At 49.7% G+C, this 18,389-nt stretch overlaps 2 protein-coding genes across 2 annotated transcripts; both read left to right on the top strand.

Annotated features, from left to right (window-relative positions):
* Positions 1-359: 359 nt before the first annotated feature.
* Positions 360-6,884, top strand: TBCA (tubulin folding cofactor A). The gene is made up of 4 exons (XM_061553956.1): positions 360-516; positions 3,023-3,125; positions 4,595-4,681; positions 5,706-6,884. The coding sequence occupies exons 1-4, from the start codon at positions 464-466 to the stop codon at positions 5,787-5,789; spliced, it is 327 nt and encodes a 108-aa protein (XP_061409940.1). The 5' UTR covers positions 360-463; the 3' UTR covers positions 5,790-6,884.
* A 1,380-nt stretch (positions 6,885-8,264) lies between these two features.
* CIAO2A (cytosolic iron-sulfur assembly component 2A) lies at positions 8,265-17,518 on the top strand. Its single transcript, XM_061553955.1, has 5 exons — positions 8,265-8,329; positions 10,654-10,839; positions 15,789-15,838; positions 16,025-16,070; positions 16,269-17,518. Exons 1-5 carry the CDS (start codon positions 8,299-8,301, stop codon positions 16,367-16,369), a joined length of 414 nt encoding a protein of 137 aa, XP_061409939.1. The 5' UTR covers positions 8,265-8,298; the 3' UTR covers positions 16,370-17,518.
* The last annotated feature ends 871 nt before the right edge of the window (positions 17,519-18,389 follow it).

The raw sequence follows: 18,389 nt of genomic DNA, 5'->3' as shown, positions 1-18,389 counted from the left end.
TACCAGTATTGCTGTGTTCAACTCTTATCACAATTTACTCCGGGCTTCATCGCCCATCAACATCTCCAACGCCCTCGTGACATCGTCGTCACATCGGCATCACGGCCACATTGCAGCGAGACAACTCTGCACGAGCATCAGCTGAGACCTCCAGCCACGCGCACCCGTGACGCCACCAGCGCTGAGACCACGCCCACCCGTGACGCCACCAGCGCTGAGACCACGCCCACCCGTGACGCCACCAGCGCTGAGACCACGCCCACCCGTGACGCCACCAGCGCTGAGACCACGCCCACCCGTGACGCCACCAGCGCTGAGACCACGCCCACCCGTGACGCCACCAGCGCTGAGACCACGCCCATTCGTGACGTCATCACCGCTGAGACCACGCCCACCCGTGACGCGAGAGTCGAGAGGAGACCGCCGAGTCGACAGCAGCGAACGTCCCAGACGAGAGGCGGAGATGGCGGACCCACGGCAGCGGCAGCTCAAGATCAAGGCAGGGGTGGTCAAGCGGTGAGAGCGTGAGACGCAGGGAGTGAGACACAGGGAGGGATACAGAGGGAGTGAGACGCAGACACGGGGAGTGAAACACAGGGAGTGAGTCACTGCGACACAGGGAGCGAGTTGAAACACTGCGACACGGGGAGTGAGACACGGGGAGTGAGACACCGAGACACGGGGAGTGAGACACGGGGAGTGAGACACCGAGACACGGGGAGTGAGACACCGAGACACGGGGAGTGAGACACCGAGACACAGGGAGTGAGACACGGAGTGAGACACCGAGACACGGGGAGTGAGACACGGGGAGTGAGACACCGAGACACGGGGAGTGAGACACCGAGACACGGGGAGTGAGACACCGAGACACAGGGAGTGAGACACGGAGTGAGACACCGAGACACACGGAGTGAGACACGGGGAGTGAGACACCGAGACACAGACACCGAGACACAGGGAGTGAGACACACGGAGTGAGACACGGGGGGTGAGACAGTGAGACGGGGGGGGGACTGCGCCAGTTGTGCGAGGCCTGCCCACTGGGCCCGAGGCGTCGCCTCTGCGGCGTGAGACTCATTCGCTCACCAAACATCGCATTGCACCTCATTCTACACTCATTCCTTCACCCACTCGACTCGCTCCATTCCTTCACCCACCATTCATTCCCCTTCGTTTACTCAGCTTTTCATTCATCGCCATTCATCCTCTTTCCATTTTTACGCCTATTCGCGTTGTAATCTATTCACTCTGTCCACCCTTTACTCATTCACACACCCGCTCGTTACACTCATCGGTTAACTCGTCTGCTCCTTCCCTCGTCAGTCATTCCTTCACTCTTTCTTCATCACGAATTGCATCACGCGACTATTCATTCACCCAACCGCTCGCTCGCCACGATGGGGCCCGCGTGGTGGTGGCAGCCAGGGGCGGCAAGAGACGCGCGCGCAGGCGGCCAGCCCCCCCCCCCCCAGCTCCCCCCAGCCCCCCCCAGCTCCCCCCCAGCCCCCCCCAGCTCTCCGCCCCCCAGCCCCAGCTCCCCCTCCCCCCAGCCCCCCCCAGCTCCCCGCCCCCCAGCTCCCCGCCCTTGCGTGCGCGGTGATGGCAGCGGCAGCAGCAGCGATTCATTCATCAGCTCCATGCCAATGTCGAGGCGTGCCAGCCACGCCGAGAGGGCTGTCGCAGACAGAGACAGACAGACAGAGTTGGCGTCGTGTTGTTGTTCCTTCTCAGTAGGAGCACACAGACCGCAGTAGGCTACACCACGTGGGCTACAGTCTGTGGGTTATGCGGCCATAATCGTACCGTGACTCGTGTTCAATATCTCTCTGGGTCTCTATGTATCTCTGAGTCTCGATGTGTCATGGCCACAGTCGCACTACTGTTCGTGTATATGGCAATATGCTCATGTCGAGTGAGCCAGCCACGACGACAGGGCTTCAGGAGAGAGTTGGGGTCGTGTTTATGTCCCTCCATTGAAGGGGCGCGGATAACCGTGGTTTACTCGACTGTATAGTCCATCGTTTGGGCTGCATGGCCACACTCGTATTGCGGCTTATCTTTACGTTTCCATTTATGAAGGAGATGTGCGCATCGTCCTGCTGGTGTTCTGATGGGGATGGTGGTTACAGCCGTGTCTTTGAGCAATGTCACAGCCAGGAGGTGTGATGTTTAGGTCTCGCATGAGGAGTTTAGTCTGGACATCTGCATTGGTCCACTGTTCACCCGCGTTCTTCCGAATCGGAGTGAAATTCTCGGATGGTGATGGCACGATCCCAGAAGAGGAATCGGGACTTGGGATTGGCATCGAGCTCATTGTTGAGGTCTTGTTTTTGGTGTTCCCTGTGAAGTCCGCAATGCTGCTCTGTACAGCAGACAAGATGGGATGCGTCTGACTGAAGCAACTCAAATCTGCGGCTGAGAAATCAATTTCGGTTGCGCTTAGAAGCCTGCTAAACATGTATTTTCTGATTACACGAAATCTTTATTCGAAATTGTTGAATTCATTTAACAACGTACGAAATTGTGCATTGCATGCACAAAAGCTTCTCCAGACCACCAGCTCGGAATGATTTAATGTGACCACTTTATCGATTAATGCCACTGATTCAAATCATTCAAATGCGACCATCCCATCAGACAAGGAGTAGACAAACTGCTGCCTGTTGGTATAGCCACATTTTCTCATTTCCTTTGCAGCCTAAACACCCTCAATGAATCCAGGTGTGGCACGAACAGCATGCCACGACCCATATTGACATGGCTGCCCACAACACTTGGTGGCGTGTCGGATTGCGAGCAGGTTATAGGTCAGGGTGGCAAGGCTGCAGATAAAATCCACTTGTCAGAAGGAAAATGCAATTTAAACGTTCACACAGATCCAGTGGTGCCGAGTGGGGTGTGGTAGTTGCCACGTCAGAAGGATGTAGGCAGTAGGTGTGGCCGTATTAATAGTCTGCGTTATTGTGTCCATGTACCAGAGCTGTAATGGCGTGTGCTCCCATGTGTTGTGTGTGTGTAGTATTGCCAAGGAAACGACGATGTACAAGTTGGAGTTGACGCAGCAGGAGGAGAAAGTGGAAAAGATGAAGACGGGGGGAGACGAGTACATGCTCAAGAAGCAGGTGTGCATGCTGTGTGTGTGTCCACTGTAGCAGCGTTGATGGTCCACTGCACGTGTGAGCTGCCGTGGTTTGATGGTTAGCGCACTGGAGTTAAAATCCAGAGATTGCCGGTTGGATTCCACCTCCCGGCTCGGCAGGTGAAACAAAGTCCCCCCCACCCACTGCCTTGGTCCACCCAGCAGTGTAAATGAGTACACTGCAGTCAATCAAGAGATTGTATGGTGGGGTAAAGTGTGGGTACACCCACCTCTTCCAACATGTCTGGCCAGCGTGTAAGAGTAGGACATTATGCCCTCTAGAGTTTCCTCCAGTGGATGCCCATTTGGCAGCAGTGATGTGAGAAAGCGATTGTCGGGCTGTCTCGTTTTCTATTACACATCAGTTCCACGATGTATCAGTTTATCGATTAAGAATGATGCCATTTACAAAACGCTCCTTGCATTATGTAATAAACGCAAATTATATGCCATTAATGGGTGAAAAAACTGGAAAATAAGGCATAAATTAGAGAATACACAGGAGACAGTACATTATAAAACAATAGTCTAAATCAAAGTGTAACCCAAAATCATGAAAATTAATCAAATCAATGGGGATGTGAATTGCTGGAGGCTGACTGACCTCACAGTTTATGCAATTGCCTTTTATCCACAATAACTTAAATATAATCACAAGTCATGAGAGCATGAGAAGCAGGGAGTGAGACAAGTCATGCACCTATAGACCACACACACATCATCATGTAACCATGGAATACACATAAATCGTGTAAACCATACACAAGGCATAGTTCTATTGAGCTAGGATTACAAAACTGCCTCTTATGTTTATATACAATGTTTATGGAGGCCATTGGGAACAGAATAATGTAACATATAAAGACTAATCAATCACATACACAAGCTAGGTTTAGGAAAGAGTTCTTATCTTCCATTGACCACATAACCAATCCGATTCTGGAAAAAATTCACGTGAAAATATTCAGAAATGAAAACTATTGACATCAATGGCCTGTTACACTGGGGACTATTAGTGCCACACACGCTCGCGCAATTACTGAAGAGCATGGTACGGTGGAGGCTGCTTTGAAATATACCACTCCTCTAAATTACATTGCGAGTGAATCACCATGGGAAATGGCTTATTGATCAGAGAATTCAAGAAGCAGACTTCCTGGGGGCTGAACACGGAACATCTGCTCTTCAGCTGTCTGACGGGCAGCTTGGCATTCTGTGTGGAGGTTAAAATATTGACAACAGAGGTGGACAAATACATTGGGAAACCTGTCACATAGAACTCGGGTTGCATTGCAAACATTAAAATGTATATAAATTAATGTGGGTTTTATGCAAAAATCGGATGGAAAGAATGCTGCATCAGGGTTGTGCTCATTGAGAACTGTTCATACATTCAGTATATGCGCCAACAGCTTGAAAAGTAACCAATGGCTGCGTCGTGTTGGTCATCAGATTGAGGTTCTTCAGGAGGCCAAGATGATGATCCCTGACTGTGAGCGGCGTCTGGCTGCTGCCCACGGGGACCTCTCTCAGCTTGTGGTACGTTGTTGATGTTGCTGCAGCATAAATCTCTTGTGGAATGCCAAAGGGAACATTATTTCCTGCTCTAATGAGCACTGAGGCGGTGCCCATCTCATGTTTATAACCATGAGCTAAAGTTGGAACTTCCACATTCCTATGACGGGGGTGAGTCTAAAGAACAGCCACTGGGTGACTTTCCCATTGTAACGACCCTGGAGGGATAATGGGCTGAGTCGACCCCGAACCAGGATTTGTCATCGCAACCTTACGCTTGCAAGCCGCTCGCTCTAACGCTGAACCACCTGGCCGGAATAGGATATGTGTAGCATGACACTGTCTCCCACACGGGTAGGATGCACGCATAGAGCAAGGTTTTGTCAGAAACCATATATTCCATTCACCATATATTTAGTAAATGTGTGTCTTTGCATATATTTTAGTTTACATGTGAATTTCTCCTAAATTCTATAACCGTGAACATTACATCAGATACTCTTAGGTTTTTTCGGTAAAGTCACGTATCACTTGATACAGTAAATCTAGCTGTGACGGTCCCACCTGATGACGGAGACTTGTGTTTCCTCCGAAACGTCGTGATTTATAATTTTATTTCTATTATTTTATTAATTACAAATTTTTTTACCTACGTGACTTTACCGAAAAAACCTAAGAGTATAAATCCTTGCAGTCACGAAAGCTTCAAATCTAGAATTACATCAGATCCGCTCAATCGTACATTGGTTACATGAGAACACAGATACTTTTCACCAGCTGGAATTGAGTCTCACGGTCACGGCATATTATTTAGCATTGTGATATTTAGGCAGATTATATGCAAATATGTTAACATTACGTTTAACTTAAAAAGTGGGTATAACTACAAATAAAACCAAAAAAATGGGACCCAATATAAATGAGACTGTAAAAACCGATTCTGATTATTGTGACCCCCGAATCGTGAAAATTCATGGGCTTTCCTGTGGGGTGAATTGTGCCAGCGGAGAGAGGCAGAGCAAACGCGTGTGTGCTCTGCATGGTGCAGGAGAACGAGCAAGACCTGGCGGACACGGAAGAGTACCAGGCTGCCGTCGCCATACTGAAGGAAGTCAAGCTGGAGTCCAAATGATTCTTATCTGAGCCTTAATTGTATCACAACCCATTCCTGCAGCAGACATGCACGTTGCTCACCCCCCTGTCTACTGTTTACTATGGGATTCCTCTTATCTGTGGATCCTCTTTATCCGTGAATCCTCTTGGGAAAAAAGAGGCAGCGTATCCATATTTCCTCTTGGGGAATTTACAGATAAAGTGAAAATGGGGGATTAAAAAACGTTGGGAATGTGATGTTATAAGGAGCTTGAATTTCCCATACTGTGGCACGGGTCCCTGCTTTCTTCTGCTGTGTGCTGCACCGCGTTGCACATGTGGCGTCAGGTATGCCGGCGAAATAAATACTAAAAAGACGGGTGCATCGCCCACGACTGGACATATCTCCCCCCTTGCGGCTTTGTGGGAGAAACGAAAGGAACCTAAACTCCGGATCACCCTCACGGTTTGCTGCCACACCTTGTTGGGCATTGCCTAATGGAGGCCGTGACTCTCCCTGGTTTCCCCAGATTTGAGTTTTCATCTCCCATAGAAACTTGCAAGAGTTGGGCAAATGACCGCTCATGATTAAATGGTATATGTGGTAGTATCGTGCATTCCGCGTGTGACGTGGCCATCTTGCAAGAGAGCACAGGCAGCCAGGCCTCAATGCAAGGAGGACCCATCCTACCCAAACCGTCTTATCCACGACGCACTTCCCACTGATTTCCACCTCTTCCACAGACTAAACCCGGACATATGTCTTCGGTAGCCTATTTATATCGAAACCGCATTGTACCGTGATAAAGTTCAACACAATACTGGTAACAAATCTTGGTACTAATTATTTTGTGCCACCTGGGCACAGTCGGGTCAAACACTGATGGGCAGCAAAACCCCACATTCCCACATCACAGATAATATGAATTCTACGGTATCAAAATATGTATTAAATGAATAAAACTGTCCAGTTTGTTTGCATAACTCCTTCAGTTCGTATTGCAAATTGTTAAACTTGAGCTTTGGAATACCGAGGTTAGATAATTTTCCAATTAACTAATTTAATCCACTTAAACGAGATCTTGAGAAGTTTATATGTTTTGCCTTGGAATTAAAAAGTCCAGCTGGAAGCCTGTTTCGTGTGCTGCTAACTGGTCGTGGTTTATGCCAGCTCGTCGTGCGGGGCCCTGCCTGATGGTATCCCACAGCCAGCATTTTCTTTCGAAAGCCATGTTTACTTTTGCGGATTTGTGCCTTGTTGGATTTCGGGTATTCTAACTCGTAAATAATCTCGCTGAGCTTCACATGTGGCAATGTCACTTATATCTGACCTTGTTTTGGATGCCGTTTGGTTGGCCTCGCTGGAGTGTAAAGTAAGCGGGATGACCCCGGGTCAGTCGGCTGCCTGTTTCTGACATCGGTGCCGATGACCCACTTGTCACTTGACCGTCGTCGTATTCACACGGGCCATGTAAGAGACATGGAGTGGGTCAACCAGTGCCACGTCCAGATTTTCAATTGAACTCTTCAACTGAGCCCTTATCCACTCATAGATGGGCACGTGTGACTGATGGGATGTGTTAACGTTTACTGTATTGTATGTGCAGCGACAGATGCGTTATGGAGGGGGCAGATTGATTATTTACTCAGTTTAATGGCTTTAAAAGGAAATAATAGGCACGTTTCTGCCAATGGCTCTGTATCAGAGTTGTATAAATAAAGGTTGTGTATGGCTCACACAGCGAATTGTCGTCATGAGCGGCATCGGTTTAAGCAGCACGAGACACGAGCGGTGGCGGCCTGGCTTCTGGAAGGAGCTTCACAGCTCCGCTGGCTATTCCAGATTACGACGTCTGAAAGAGAAATGGGGAAGTTGGCAGCACAACCACATTTCTCAGTAGCATTGGGAGTCCGTTTAAAACAGCCACCTTGTAAAGAGGTTTCGCAGTTTTCAATTTAACACGTGGCTTTGGTGGTGGTGGTGCTGCCGAGCCGGGAGCATCTCGCCCATCACATGGACGACGTCCAGAATAATGACCTCGGTGGGGACCCAAACGTCACCGCACCTCGTGGCTTTGGCAGTCCTCCTCGAAGACTGATTGGACCATCAACCGCATCAGAACGTCAACAGGCCGATGGGGACATCTTCATAAATGGAACCATTTATGAAAAGTGCGATTGTGGCCATGCACCCAAGACTATGAACCATATCGCAGTGAGCGCCCTCTCTCCTGACGCCGTGACGAGCCGCCCCGACGGGGGTCGGTGTCGGTCTCCTGACGAGTCGCTCGCTGCCGCCGCCGCCACGCGCGACGGCGATGCAGAAGCACCGCACGTTGGGTGCAGGCGCCGGGGGCGCCGAGGGGGCGGGGCTTATGAGGTCGAGGGGCGGGGCTAGTACGGAGTGGGAGGGACCATATACGATGCGCGGGGGCTGAGGATGACGGGGGGGGGGGGGCTGGAAAATGACGCAGTGAGGGCGGGGCTGGAGGATGACGTCATAAAGGGGCGGGATCGGAGTGAGAGGGGCGGGGGTCAGGGGTCGCGGCATGGACGGCGAGAAGGCGCTGGAGGTCTACGGTAAATCGCCCCGCAGTGACCTCAACCACAACCACTACCACAACCACAACACCACAACCATAACACCACAACACCACAACCACAACACCACAACCACAACACCACTACCACAACACCACAACCACAACCACAACCATAACACCACAACACCACAACCACAACACCACTACCACAACACCACAACCACAACACCACTACCACAACCACAACACCACAACCACTACCACAACACCACTACCACAACATCACTACCACAACACCACAACCACTACCACAACACCTCAACCACAACCACAACACCTCAACCACAACCACTACCACAACACCTCAACCACAACCACTACCACAACACCTCAACCACAACCACTACCACAACACCTCAACCACAACCACTACCACAACACCTCAACCACAACCACTACTACAACACCACAACCACTACCACAACACCACAACCACAACACCATAACCACAACACCACTACCACAACACCACAACCACTACCACAACACCACAACCACTACCACAACACCTCAACCACAACCACTACTACAACACCACAACCACTACCACAACACCACAACCACAACACCATAACCACAACACCACTACCACAACACCACAACCACTACCACAGTACCACATCCACACTATCACAACCACGCTGCCACAACCACACTATCACACTACCACAACCACAGCTACACTATCACACTACCACAACGACACTACCACAACTACACTACCACAACTAACTATCACAACCACACTACCACACCTACACCACACAACACAAAAACAACAACCGCCGTTCGCCACCAAGTGCCGGTGATGTTATCACGGCGCCTGTGCCAGGCGACGTGCGCTTCGAGGCCACGTGAAGAGTATAACGCCGCCTCAAGGTCATGGGCACGGGGCAGACCCAGCAGGTGCCATGGGATGACTGACTGAGATGACCGAGACGATTGACTGAGATGATTGACCGAGATGATTGACCGAGATGACTGACCGAGATGACTGAGATGACCGCCAGATGCGCCACCGGCTGTTCCCCGACTGTGCCAACTCGGTTCGTTTTAGTCGCCCGGCGATCGTTCGTTGTTGTGAGCATCGCTCCTCTGCTCTGTTGGTGTTGGAGGGCGACTGCCCCCATCTGACCTGTAGCAGCGTCTTTGACGAGCCTCCACCGCCACTGTCACCACATCACCGTCATCACACTTACACCACCACCGGCATCTTCACTGTCACCGTCATCGGGAGTCGCTGTCTCACTGTGCAAAAAGCACAAACTCGCGTTGAAATGCGCGACGCTTCTAGAAAGGAGCAGGCCCTGCCTGGCTGCGGGTTCGAGCTCTCACGGCCAGGAGGATGCTCGGCCTCCTGCCCCTCCCGCCGTGGGCTCCTCTCGCTCCTCTTGCGTTGCCCCCTTCCATCCCCGCTGCCCGCGACGGCTGTGCCCCCTGGTGCAGGCGAACCTGGCCTGGCACGATGCGGTTGGTTGTGTTTGGGGCAGTATTGATTCTCGAAGCAAAGAGAGAAACGTGGCCACAGAGACAAGGGGCAGCGTGTCCCAGTGAGGAGCTGCGGCACGCAGATGTCGAGTGACGCTCGCGAGATAAGTCGCCCTTCACGATACGCAACCCTGACGAGCCACCCAGACACTACTACTGGCCCTCCTCCCACTGACCATCACCCTGCTAGTTGTATTCGGAAACATGGTTTCTACCGTTGACCGCAGGCATATCAGATTCTGGGAGAGAAAACTGCAATATCACGTCGCGTTGTGCACAGCTTTCTGATTCGTAAAACGAAGAGTTGGGTGACAGGTTCAGTGTAAGATTGAGGGAATGGTGTCTGCATTTCTGGACTTAAAATTGTAGAGATTTTCTTTGAGGGAAACTTTAGTGGAGATGTTTTAACTCTTAATAAATCGGATTCAAGCAAACAATATAACGAGTACATTTTTCATTCTGTAATTATCTGTGCATTCACAAGGAAATAAACCACATTTGTAAAAGAACATAGACATGCACAATTATTATGGATCAAAGAAGATTTTGCAGCCTACACGATCCATAAAGTATTTTTGTATTGGGCCACAGAATGATCTGACCAAATTCATGTTCTAACACCCTGACCCTCCACCACCAGAATTCTGCCCAAATAATTTATGTGGCCGAAACCAAAAATCTTTTATAAAAATTTCATTTTAAGTTTGAACGACGATTGGATGCCTGCATTGTGGATGTAAGGCTGGAGTGGTAATATATGCATAGAGGCCTACTAAGCAATGATATCCGTGTGACCCTGACACGCTCCTGCAGACGTCATCCGCACCATCCAAGACCCCGAGAAGCCGAGCTCGCTGGAGGAGCTGGGCGTGGTGAGCGAGGGCTGTGTGGAGGTGCAGGCCCTCACGGAGGCGCAGCGCGGGGAGGACGAGGAGGAGCATCTGGTTGTCATCCGCTTCACGCCAACCGTGCCGCACTGCTCACTCGCCACGCTCATAGGTACGGAAAGCAAACGCAGTCCTAGGAGCGGCAGGGTTGCGTAGACGCGGCCACCAGCCCCTACCAATCTGTCAATCTGGCTGTGTGGCACTGATGAAACACTTGCAATCATCAGCTTGGGAATTTATTTTTGAAGCAACTCCCAAGCTAATGGGAGATTTTTTTTTTCAGTTGAATTCTGGTTGGGAATCAACTCGGGCCATCATCACTGGAGTTGATAAACACTTATACCACTCGAGATTGCACTGTAGATGGAATGGCCCCTTCCACACAAATGTGGAATTTCTACCACTTGGTAAGGGCTACCAACAGAGGTGAGTGTTGCCACATAAATTGGAGCAGGGAGACGCTCAGTTTAATTCAAGCACGGGTAACACCGGCCTCGTCTTGTGGGTGACCTGACACGACCTTTGATTCCCACTTGTTAGAGGGCGTTGTGGTTCTTTTTCTCGGCTGTGGCAGGAATAAAGCCCCCTGAACCCCTACGGACTGAGAATAGGTTTTCCCCTTTTTTCTGGCAACAAAACGGGTATTAAGATGTTAAAACACCAAACTGAAACCTTTTACAAGGAATCATGTCTGCATTAACCACATATACTAGTGGTCAGAATGCAAACAAAAACATACTCTGGTAGTATATGCATTGTCTTTGAAACTGATTGGTCCACACCAGACAGCTTTCTTTTGAGCCTTGTCTCAAACGGTGTTAGACCAGAGGATGCCAAAAGGCGTACTTTTACGTAGTATATGTGGTGAATGCAGACATGATTCCTTGTAAAAGGTTTCATTTTGGTGTTTTAACATCTTAACACAACTGTTTTGTTGCCAGAAAAAAGGAGAAAACCTATTCTCATATTTTGGTACTGGCAAAGGAGGTCCCATGATGTACCCCACGGACTGTCTCACTAACAATCAAACTCATTTTGCACAGTCCACACCACAAGTTAGCTACCACAAGGGTCAACAGTCTCGTAATTCTCAGTGAATGAGTGATTGTGAAACATCGACCAGACTAGAACCGCTCAAGTGCTACACAAGTTTCAAACTGCAAACTGCTGCCATGATCTCGTTAGGGTAGGTGTCTCATGCACGATGAAGGGGGTTCACTGCGCACTCATGAAGGGCGGAGCTGGTGCTGTTCTGAACGTACACCGATGCAGTATCACATATAGAACCAGAATGCATGTCGCCACTCTTTAATTATCACTACCAGTTACACAACATAACACCAGCATTTTGATTTAAGACTCTGTCGCCTCGACGGACCTGGTTTTCACCTGAGGACGGCTGCTTGCGTTGTGGCCGAAACGTCGTGAGAATAATTTTATTATGTTTTATTTTTATTATTTTATTACTTCCCGTCTACGTGACTTTACCGAAAGAACCAAGAAGATAACACCAACAGTGCATGCTTCTTATACAAGTGAAACACAATTTTTTTACAAGGGTAACCTAACTTATAATATGAATATTGTGATCCAGCCTAAAATCCATGCGGGTGAGTAAAGAAAGTCGTACCTTGTGGGAGGCCACAAATGGTCATCAATTAGAGAGACTGGTCCCACCATGGAAATATTACATTTCTACCCAGGACTACCAACGGAGCAGGGAGACTCTTTTATTTGAACCCAAATACTTTACTATTCATGTTAAAGTGTGTTACATTGACACAAAGCACTGTTCAGAAGTGAATCTTCAGGTTTATAGACAAAGGGACACCACTTAAATATCCTTCGCAGATTGAACCCAGCTTGAGCTTGGAGCAGCACCTGGGCTGAAATTGCTGTAATTTCTTTGGCTGAGCAGTCACTCTGCAAAAACTGTGATAACTGCATCCTTATGCAGAAAAACCACAGCATGTCACTTGTAGATTATATGAAGCGATGTTATCCATACACATCTGTAGCATGGAATCTTCCTGTAGTCCGTAATATTGTGGACCACTCGAAGGTGTTTCTGTTGATTTTGTTTAACCAGGTGAGAGCATAAAGAGACAAGGATTGTCTTATTCGCAAGTGTGACCTCGGTTAGCCAGCATGCTCGGCAGTGTGCCAAACACGTCAGGCTTATAGTCTGCAGTCACATTCTAAGCACTGTTCAGGAAACCTGTCGGTCACAGCGAGAGGCTTCATAACTCCCATTTCATTGTCAGCAAACTGATGTGTCGGTAACAGGAAATATTTTTTTCCTTAACTTATTGTGTCATGTCGCTGCCGCATCCGCCAAGTGAGGTTGATCACCATCAACACAGTTTAACAGAGGTCCACAATGCACCGACGCTGCATTAGTTACCATCATTGTATTCCTTTTCGCTGCGCATCAGAGGTGAGTTAGGTCGTACTGGACGGCAGCCACCGTGCGCTTCGGAGCGCGACACTTGAGGCAGTTTTGGGTGCAGCCAAAAACTCGATCTCGAAACTTCTGGTTGCCCAAGCCGATGATGTACGGGCTCAGGGAAGCGTACATGGTGGAGAGAATGCGGACGGCTTGCACCAACTGGGGGTTCACTGTGGCCGGGTTGCTCGTGACTAACACGATGCTGGTGGCATGGCTGCCCCAGCTGAACAAGAAGACGCAGACTAGGGCGGAGAGCAGCTTCACGGCTCGCACCTCCTGACAGAACGGCCGGCTCGTGGCCCAGCCGCCCTGCTGCCACTGCACTTTGGTGGCACGCAGGAAGCAGATGGTCCTCACGTTGGTGACCACCATCAAGACCGTGGGCAAAACCTCCAGAAAGATCAGCAGGACGGTGGACATGGAGTATCTGATGTAGTAGCTGGAGGGTTCTATGATGCACTGGCACCAGGGCACGCTGCCGTTGCCGTCAAAAGGTATCGTGAACTGGAGCAGCGGGTGCAGCAGCGCGCCAAGCACGGCGGACACGGAACCGATAGCCACGGCGCAGCGGCGCTGCTCCATCATGCGGCCCAGGATGGCGTTGACGCCGAAGGGGCTGCGCACCTTGGCGAGGCGGAACACGCTGACGAGCAGCGTGATCCAGATGGCCAGCACCTCGGTGAAGCGGACGGTGAAGTAGTAGAGCGGGCAGCCGGCGCGCGTCAGCAGGCACGTTCCCGTCGCCTCCGACAGGGAGGTGCCGAGGCGCAGGAGGTTGTTGACGAGGTTGCACGTGGCGAGCAGCACGAAGAGCAGGTCGGCCGTGGGTAGCTTGGAGAGGCTCTGCAGAGTCACTGCCATGACGGTTGTGTTCCCCAACAAACCGCCCAGGGCCAACAGCCCGTAGAAAAGGAAGTTCCTGAACTGCGGTGGCAGCATGGTGCCGTGTGGGCCGTGTGGCCAGAGAGCTCCTGCCAGCGAGGGCTCGACTGATGTCAACTCCGGGACACGGTGCGTCTGTCGTGCGCCACCTGACGTCGCGTGGTATCAGAAGCTCCGGTCTATTTAACGGTTTCAAGGTGACACCTCCGTAACTGCTGTATTCGCAAAAAACAACCACGTTAAAAACACTGTAATACGAGATCTAATTTATGGACAAAACCGCACGTAAGAGACGTTTTTAATAAAAGTACACGGGGTAACAGCGTGTGGACGCTAAATAAGCTGTGTACGCATTTGTGAGTTGGAAATGGGGGTTTTGTTAGGTTGTGTGTTTTGGAAATAATAAATAACTCTATCGTCAGTCCCGAGCTGTGGGTTTGCAGTTACTGCCACAGTGTTGCCCCCGTCAAGGCCCCGATGATAACCTTTCTCTCTCTTTAAAGACTTGGCCATCTGTCCGCCGTGTGCACCTGGCCCGGTGTGAATACATTTGGCCGGTGCATCTCGGGTTATACAGCGGCCAGTGCTTTAGCCAGCGGCCATTATTGCTCACGTAAGCATCACAACTTCAGGCTAAATACAAACCCAAGCCTTGTGCACGTGGGCAGAGTAAGAGATCACAGAGGGTTGCGCCCATGACACAAATCTCTACAACCACCGTTTCGACGTTTCGAGCTCATCCCAAGAGTCGGAGATTTGCGAGTGGCAACTGGGGTTTGTGGTTCGTGAATCCTTGCCGGGTGGATTGTCCATGGCTCTTGAAGCATTCACAAAGACACTGAGGGCACCACGAAGAGTCTCGAGGAGGAGGAGGAGTGTTCTTCTCCCGATTCATGAATGGCTACCTTGTTAAGATGCGGCCATCCGGGCTACAGCGATTAGTGGTGCAAAGTACATTGCAGCGAGAGCACTTGCATTGGAAAATCACACCGAATAAAGAACATCATCTGGTCAGTGCAACTTGACTCGCAATCGGAGGGTTTCCACACTGAGACTGAGAAACGGCTACAGCTGGTAGAGTGGTGCCAGCTGTGCTTACTCACTTGATGCTTGTGGGTGTTACATGGGATGGTGGCATTCGGTGTTGCATGAAAGAGTTTTATTGTGTAAAACTCCTCCTGCTAGACGTACAATGTGAACGTAAATGTGACCGCATTTAAATGTTGCCGGACGTGCCGAGGAGTGTGCAGTCCTACTACTGTAGCGTGAACTGCGTGTGGCTGTGTAGTGTCTGGCAATGTCCCAGCATGCCTTGTGGAGCAGGAGGGCGTGGCAAGGATCGAGGTGGGCATGCAGTGGCTCGATTATTTGTAGGCTGAGAAGTTGAGCTGCGTGAATTGTGCGGCGGAATCTACAATGGCAAGCGGCTGCTGAGGGTGTATGTGGTGGCAACGTCTCGTGTTCTCCTCAGGATGATTTTCATCAGGGCTATTACAAAAACGTTAATGTCTATTCATAAAAACGTTCAGGACAATGTGAATCGCACAGCCAGCACAAACTGGTCAAAATTGCATGACAAAATAATGCACACATGCCCATCAAATCTAATAGCTGCGCATGTACTGCTTGAGATGATTTAATACTGTGTATGCAGTGTGATCGTGTTTTTATGTGAAAGACTTTGCGACATATCATTGTCTCGTGCTTACATGTGTATGTTGTATTTTCAGGTCTCTGTTTACGCGTGAAGCTGGAAAGATGCTTACCGTTCAAACACAAGGTGGGGCTTCAGTGCAGACCCATCAACGTGTGAAGTGTCACCTGTGCTTAGACTCACATGTGGAGCTAATCCTGTGGAAAAAATCACTAAGAATGGAATTGTTGCATACGTGTAGTTTAATGTTAAAGCACTGTTGTAGTGTTTATAGATTTTGGAAGTCACCTGTGATGTTTATTATTTTTCCAGCTGGAGATCTACATTGCAAAGGGAACGCACGCCACGGAACACGAGAGTGAGTCCGATCTTCCCATGGGAAAGTCAATGAGTTAAAACGTTCCCATAGCGGAACTCCTATCTACACTGAGGAATGCACAAATCTCCAAATGCAAAGAACGCTCTCTTAAGTCTTTGACGCACTCAGCTTTGGATGTGCTACTGTAGGCCCCGGTGGAACGAGTAAATCCTGTGTCCCCTTGTGGTCTCTGCGCAGTCAACAAACAGATCAACGACAAGGAGCGGATCGCAGCCGCCATGGAGAACCCCAACCTGCGTGAAATTGTGGAGAACTGCGTGAAGGATCTCGATGAGTGAGCCGCGTCGTGCAGCAGCAGCAGCACAAATGCGCCCCGCGAGCAGCGCCGTGGGCTACAACCGTGATTTGTTTGTGGCCCGGCCGGCTCTGTGGGACCGTCCACGTGGAATGGATCGCTTGCCCATGCAGGGCTGCGCTTCTCTTGCGCAATGTAACGCAGCGGCGATACTGCAGTCAAAAAGCATCCAGGCAGCCCAAACGGATGATTTTTTTCATGAAGGTGGGGAAGCTCTGAGCCAGTGATGGTAATTCCACATTCCTGTGGTGAGGACCAGTCTCCCCATAACCACTGTTGACTCCCAAAGAGTGGTACTCATTTTATCAACCCTGAAGGGATTTAACTTAAAACTATCCAATTGTCAAACACTTTAGCCAGAGCACCGCTTTGGTAAATGATATCACAGTGCCTCGTAATTGTGAGACGACACCTTGATGGTGCCGCCTTGTGCTGGTGTGCTCTGTTTATGGAGTCTGAGATGTATTTATTGGTGACTGGGTAGCCCAGTCGTCAGTGTGCTCTGCACTGAACCAGGCCAATGGATGGACTAGCAGCTGTTGTGTGGCGTTTCCTGCAGGGAATTACCAAGGTGTGGCACCTGCTGTGCAGTGGACACTAAAGATCCATTGACATCCTATGGGAACATGTCACACTTGTAACGTGGTGTTTATGTGTGGGTGCCAGGGTAATGTTAAATTTAAGTTTAAAGACTGATGAGATTATACATTGTTGTACTCGAGGCAGTGAGGATGGCGGTGATAGACAGTGTACAGCGTGGGCTTCTACACCACCGCCAATCGCAATCACATCGTAATAAGCAGGGCTACTTTTCAGAGCAATTCATTTCAAAGGCCTCCAGGTTACAAGAGTCTGTTGTACAAGAGTCTGTTGTTTAAGCTGGATTAGAAGATTTATCAGATCTCAGTGGATTTTAAAGTGTCTACTGTTGTAACTATGCCCAACTCTTGCCTTAGCCAGGGGGATGATTGCAGGCCTGGTGATAATTTCTAGAACTATAGAGAAGATTGTAAGAGGTTTCCTCTGTGGGTGCACCAGAGGTCTGCATTTGCATTATGATACATTGGAGATTTTTACCTCCAAAGCTTGGCTTGCAGGTCAATGGAATAAATATCATGTTAATTGAAGTACATACCAATGTGTTTGATTAAATTATGTTAATTTTACAATTTTGGAAAATATTAGAAACTTGACTTTTGCCTGTGCAAGGACGGGTGTATTGCACTAAATCTGAAACTTGCAAGCGAAAAGCAGAGCGCGACGTGATATATTCATTGCATCAATGCGTGTGCAGTTTGTAAGGGAGCGGTGACACAGACCTATTGCATGTAAAGGTTAAAATCCCTTGTTCATCACGACGTCCTTTTTACTTCGATGTCTCAACAGCATTATGGAGATCGCGTGACGTCAGGGTTCTTCTGCCTTTGTAGTGCGGGTTGTGAGTTGACGCGGAGGAGGAGACGCCTCGGCCCCCCATGTGGGGTGACGTCAGCCGCTAATTATTATTAATGGGGGGGGGGGGGTGTACATTTGGAGGACGTCACCTTATAATGATTGCACACACATTGGCTCATTATAGGTCAATTGGGGGGGGGGGGGTCCATTTGGAGGACGTCACTTGCTCATGATTATTAATGATGGGGGCTGGTCGATGTGCAGTGACGTCACGAGCGTTCAGGACAGACATTCTTGGGTGATTATAGCAGGGATTTGTTACTGCGAGTGAAATGTCATATTTACAATGTATAAATTGCAAAGAGCATTCCTGTGATTTTCATGAAGTGTGTCCTGCATAATTGGCGTCGTTGGTCTGTTGAGCGACGCCTCAAGGTAACCAATTCCAATTCATTGCTTTCCCAGAATTGCCAGTTCATACCGAGGCGACCCTTTTGCCAATGTACATGCACAGCCCTTAGGGCAGCGGTCTCCAACCTTTTTGACACCAGTAGCGCACGGACCGGGGTGGGGGGGGGTGTTCATTATTGGGTCTTTCCCCCTTTTCA

This window comes from Lethenteron reissneri, chromosome 18 (assembly GCF_015708825.2).
Source record: "Lethenteron reissneri isolate LAM-NWPU_2019-01 chromosome 18, ASM1570882v1, whole genome shotgun sequence".
In the NCBI taxonomy this organism is placed as follows: domain Eukaryota; kingdom Metazoa; phylum Chordata; class Hyperoartia; order Petromyzontiformes; family Petromyzontidae; genus Lethenteron; species Lethenteron reissneri.
This window is presented reverse-complemented; position numbering and strand designations above follow the sequence as displayed.

Coding starts and splice junctions, on each gene's coding strand:
- CIAO2A (XM_061553955.1), top strand. CDS start 8,299: ATGGACGGCGAGAAGGCGCTGGAGGTCTACG. Junction 10,840..15,788: donor CTCACTCGCCACGCTCATAG/GTACGGAAAGCA, acceptor TTGTATTTTCAG/GTCTCTGTTTACGCGTGAAG. Junction 15,839..16,024: donor GCTTACCGTTCAAACACAAG/GTGGGGCTTCAG, acceptor TTATTTTTCCAG/CTGGAGATCTACATTGCAAA.
- TBCA (XM_061553956.1), top strand. CDS start 464: ATGGCGGACCCACGGCAGCGGCAGCTCAAGATCAAGGCAGGGGTGGTC. Junction 3,126..4,594: donor AGTACATGCTCAAGAAGCAG/GTGTGCATGCTG, acceptor GTTGGTCATCAG/ATTGAGGTTCTTCAGGAGGC. Junction 4,682..5,705: donor GGGACCTCTCTCAGCTTGTG/GTACGTTGTTGA, acceptor TGCATGGTGCAG/GAGAACGAGCAAGACCTGGC.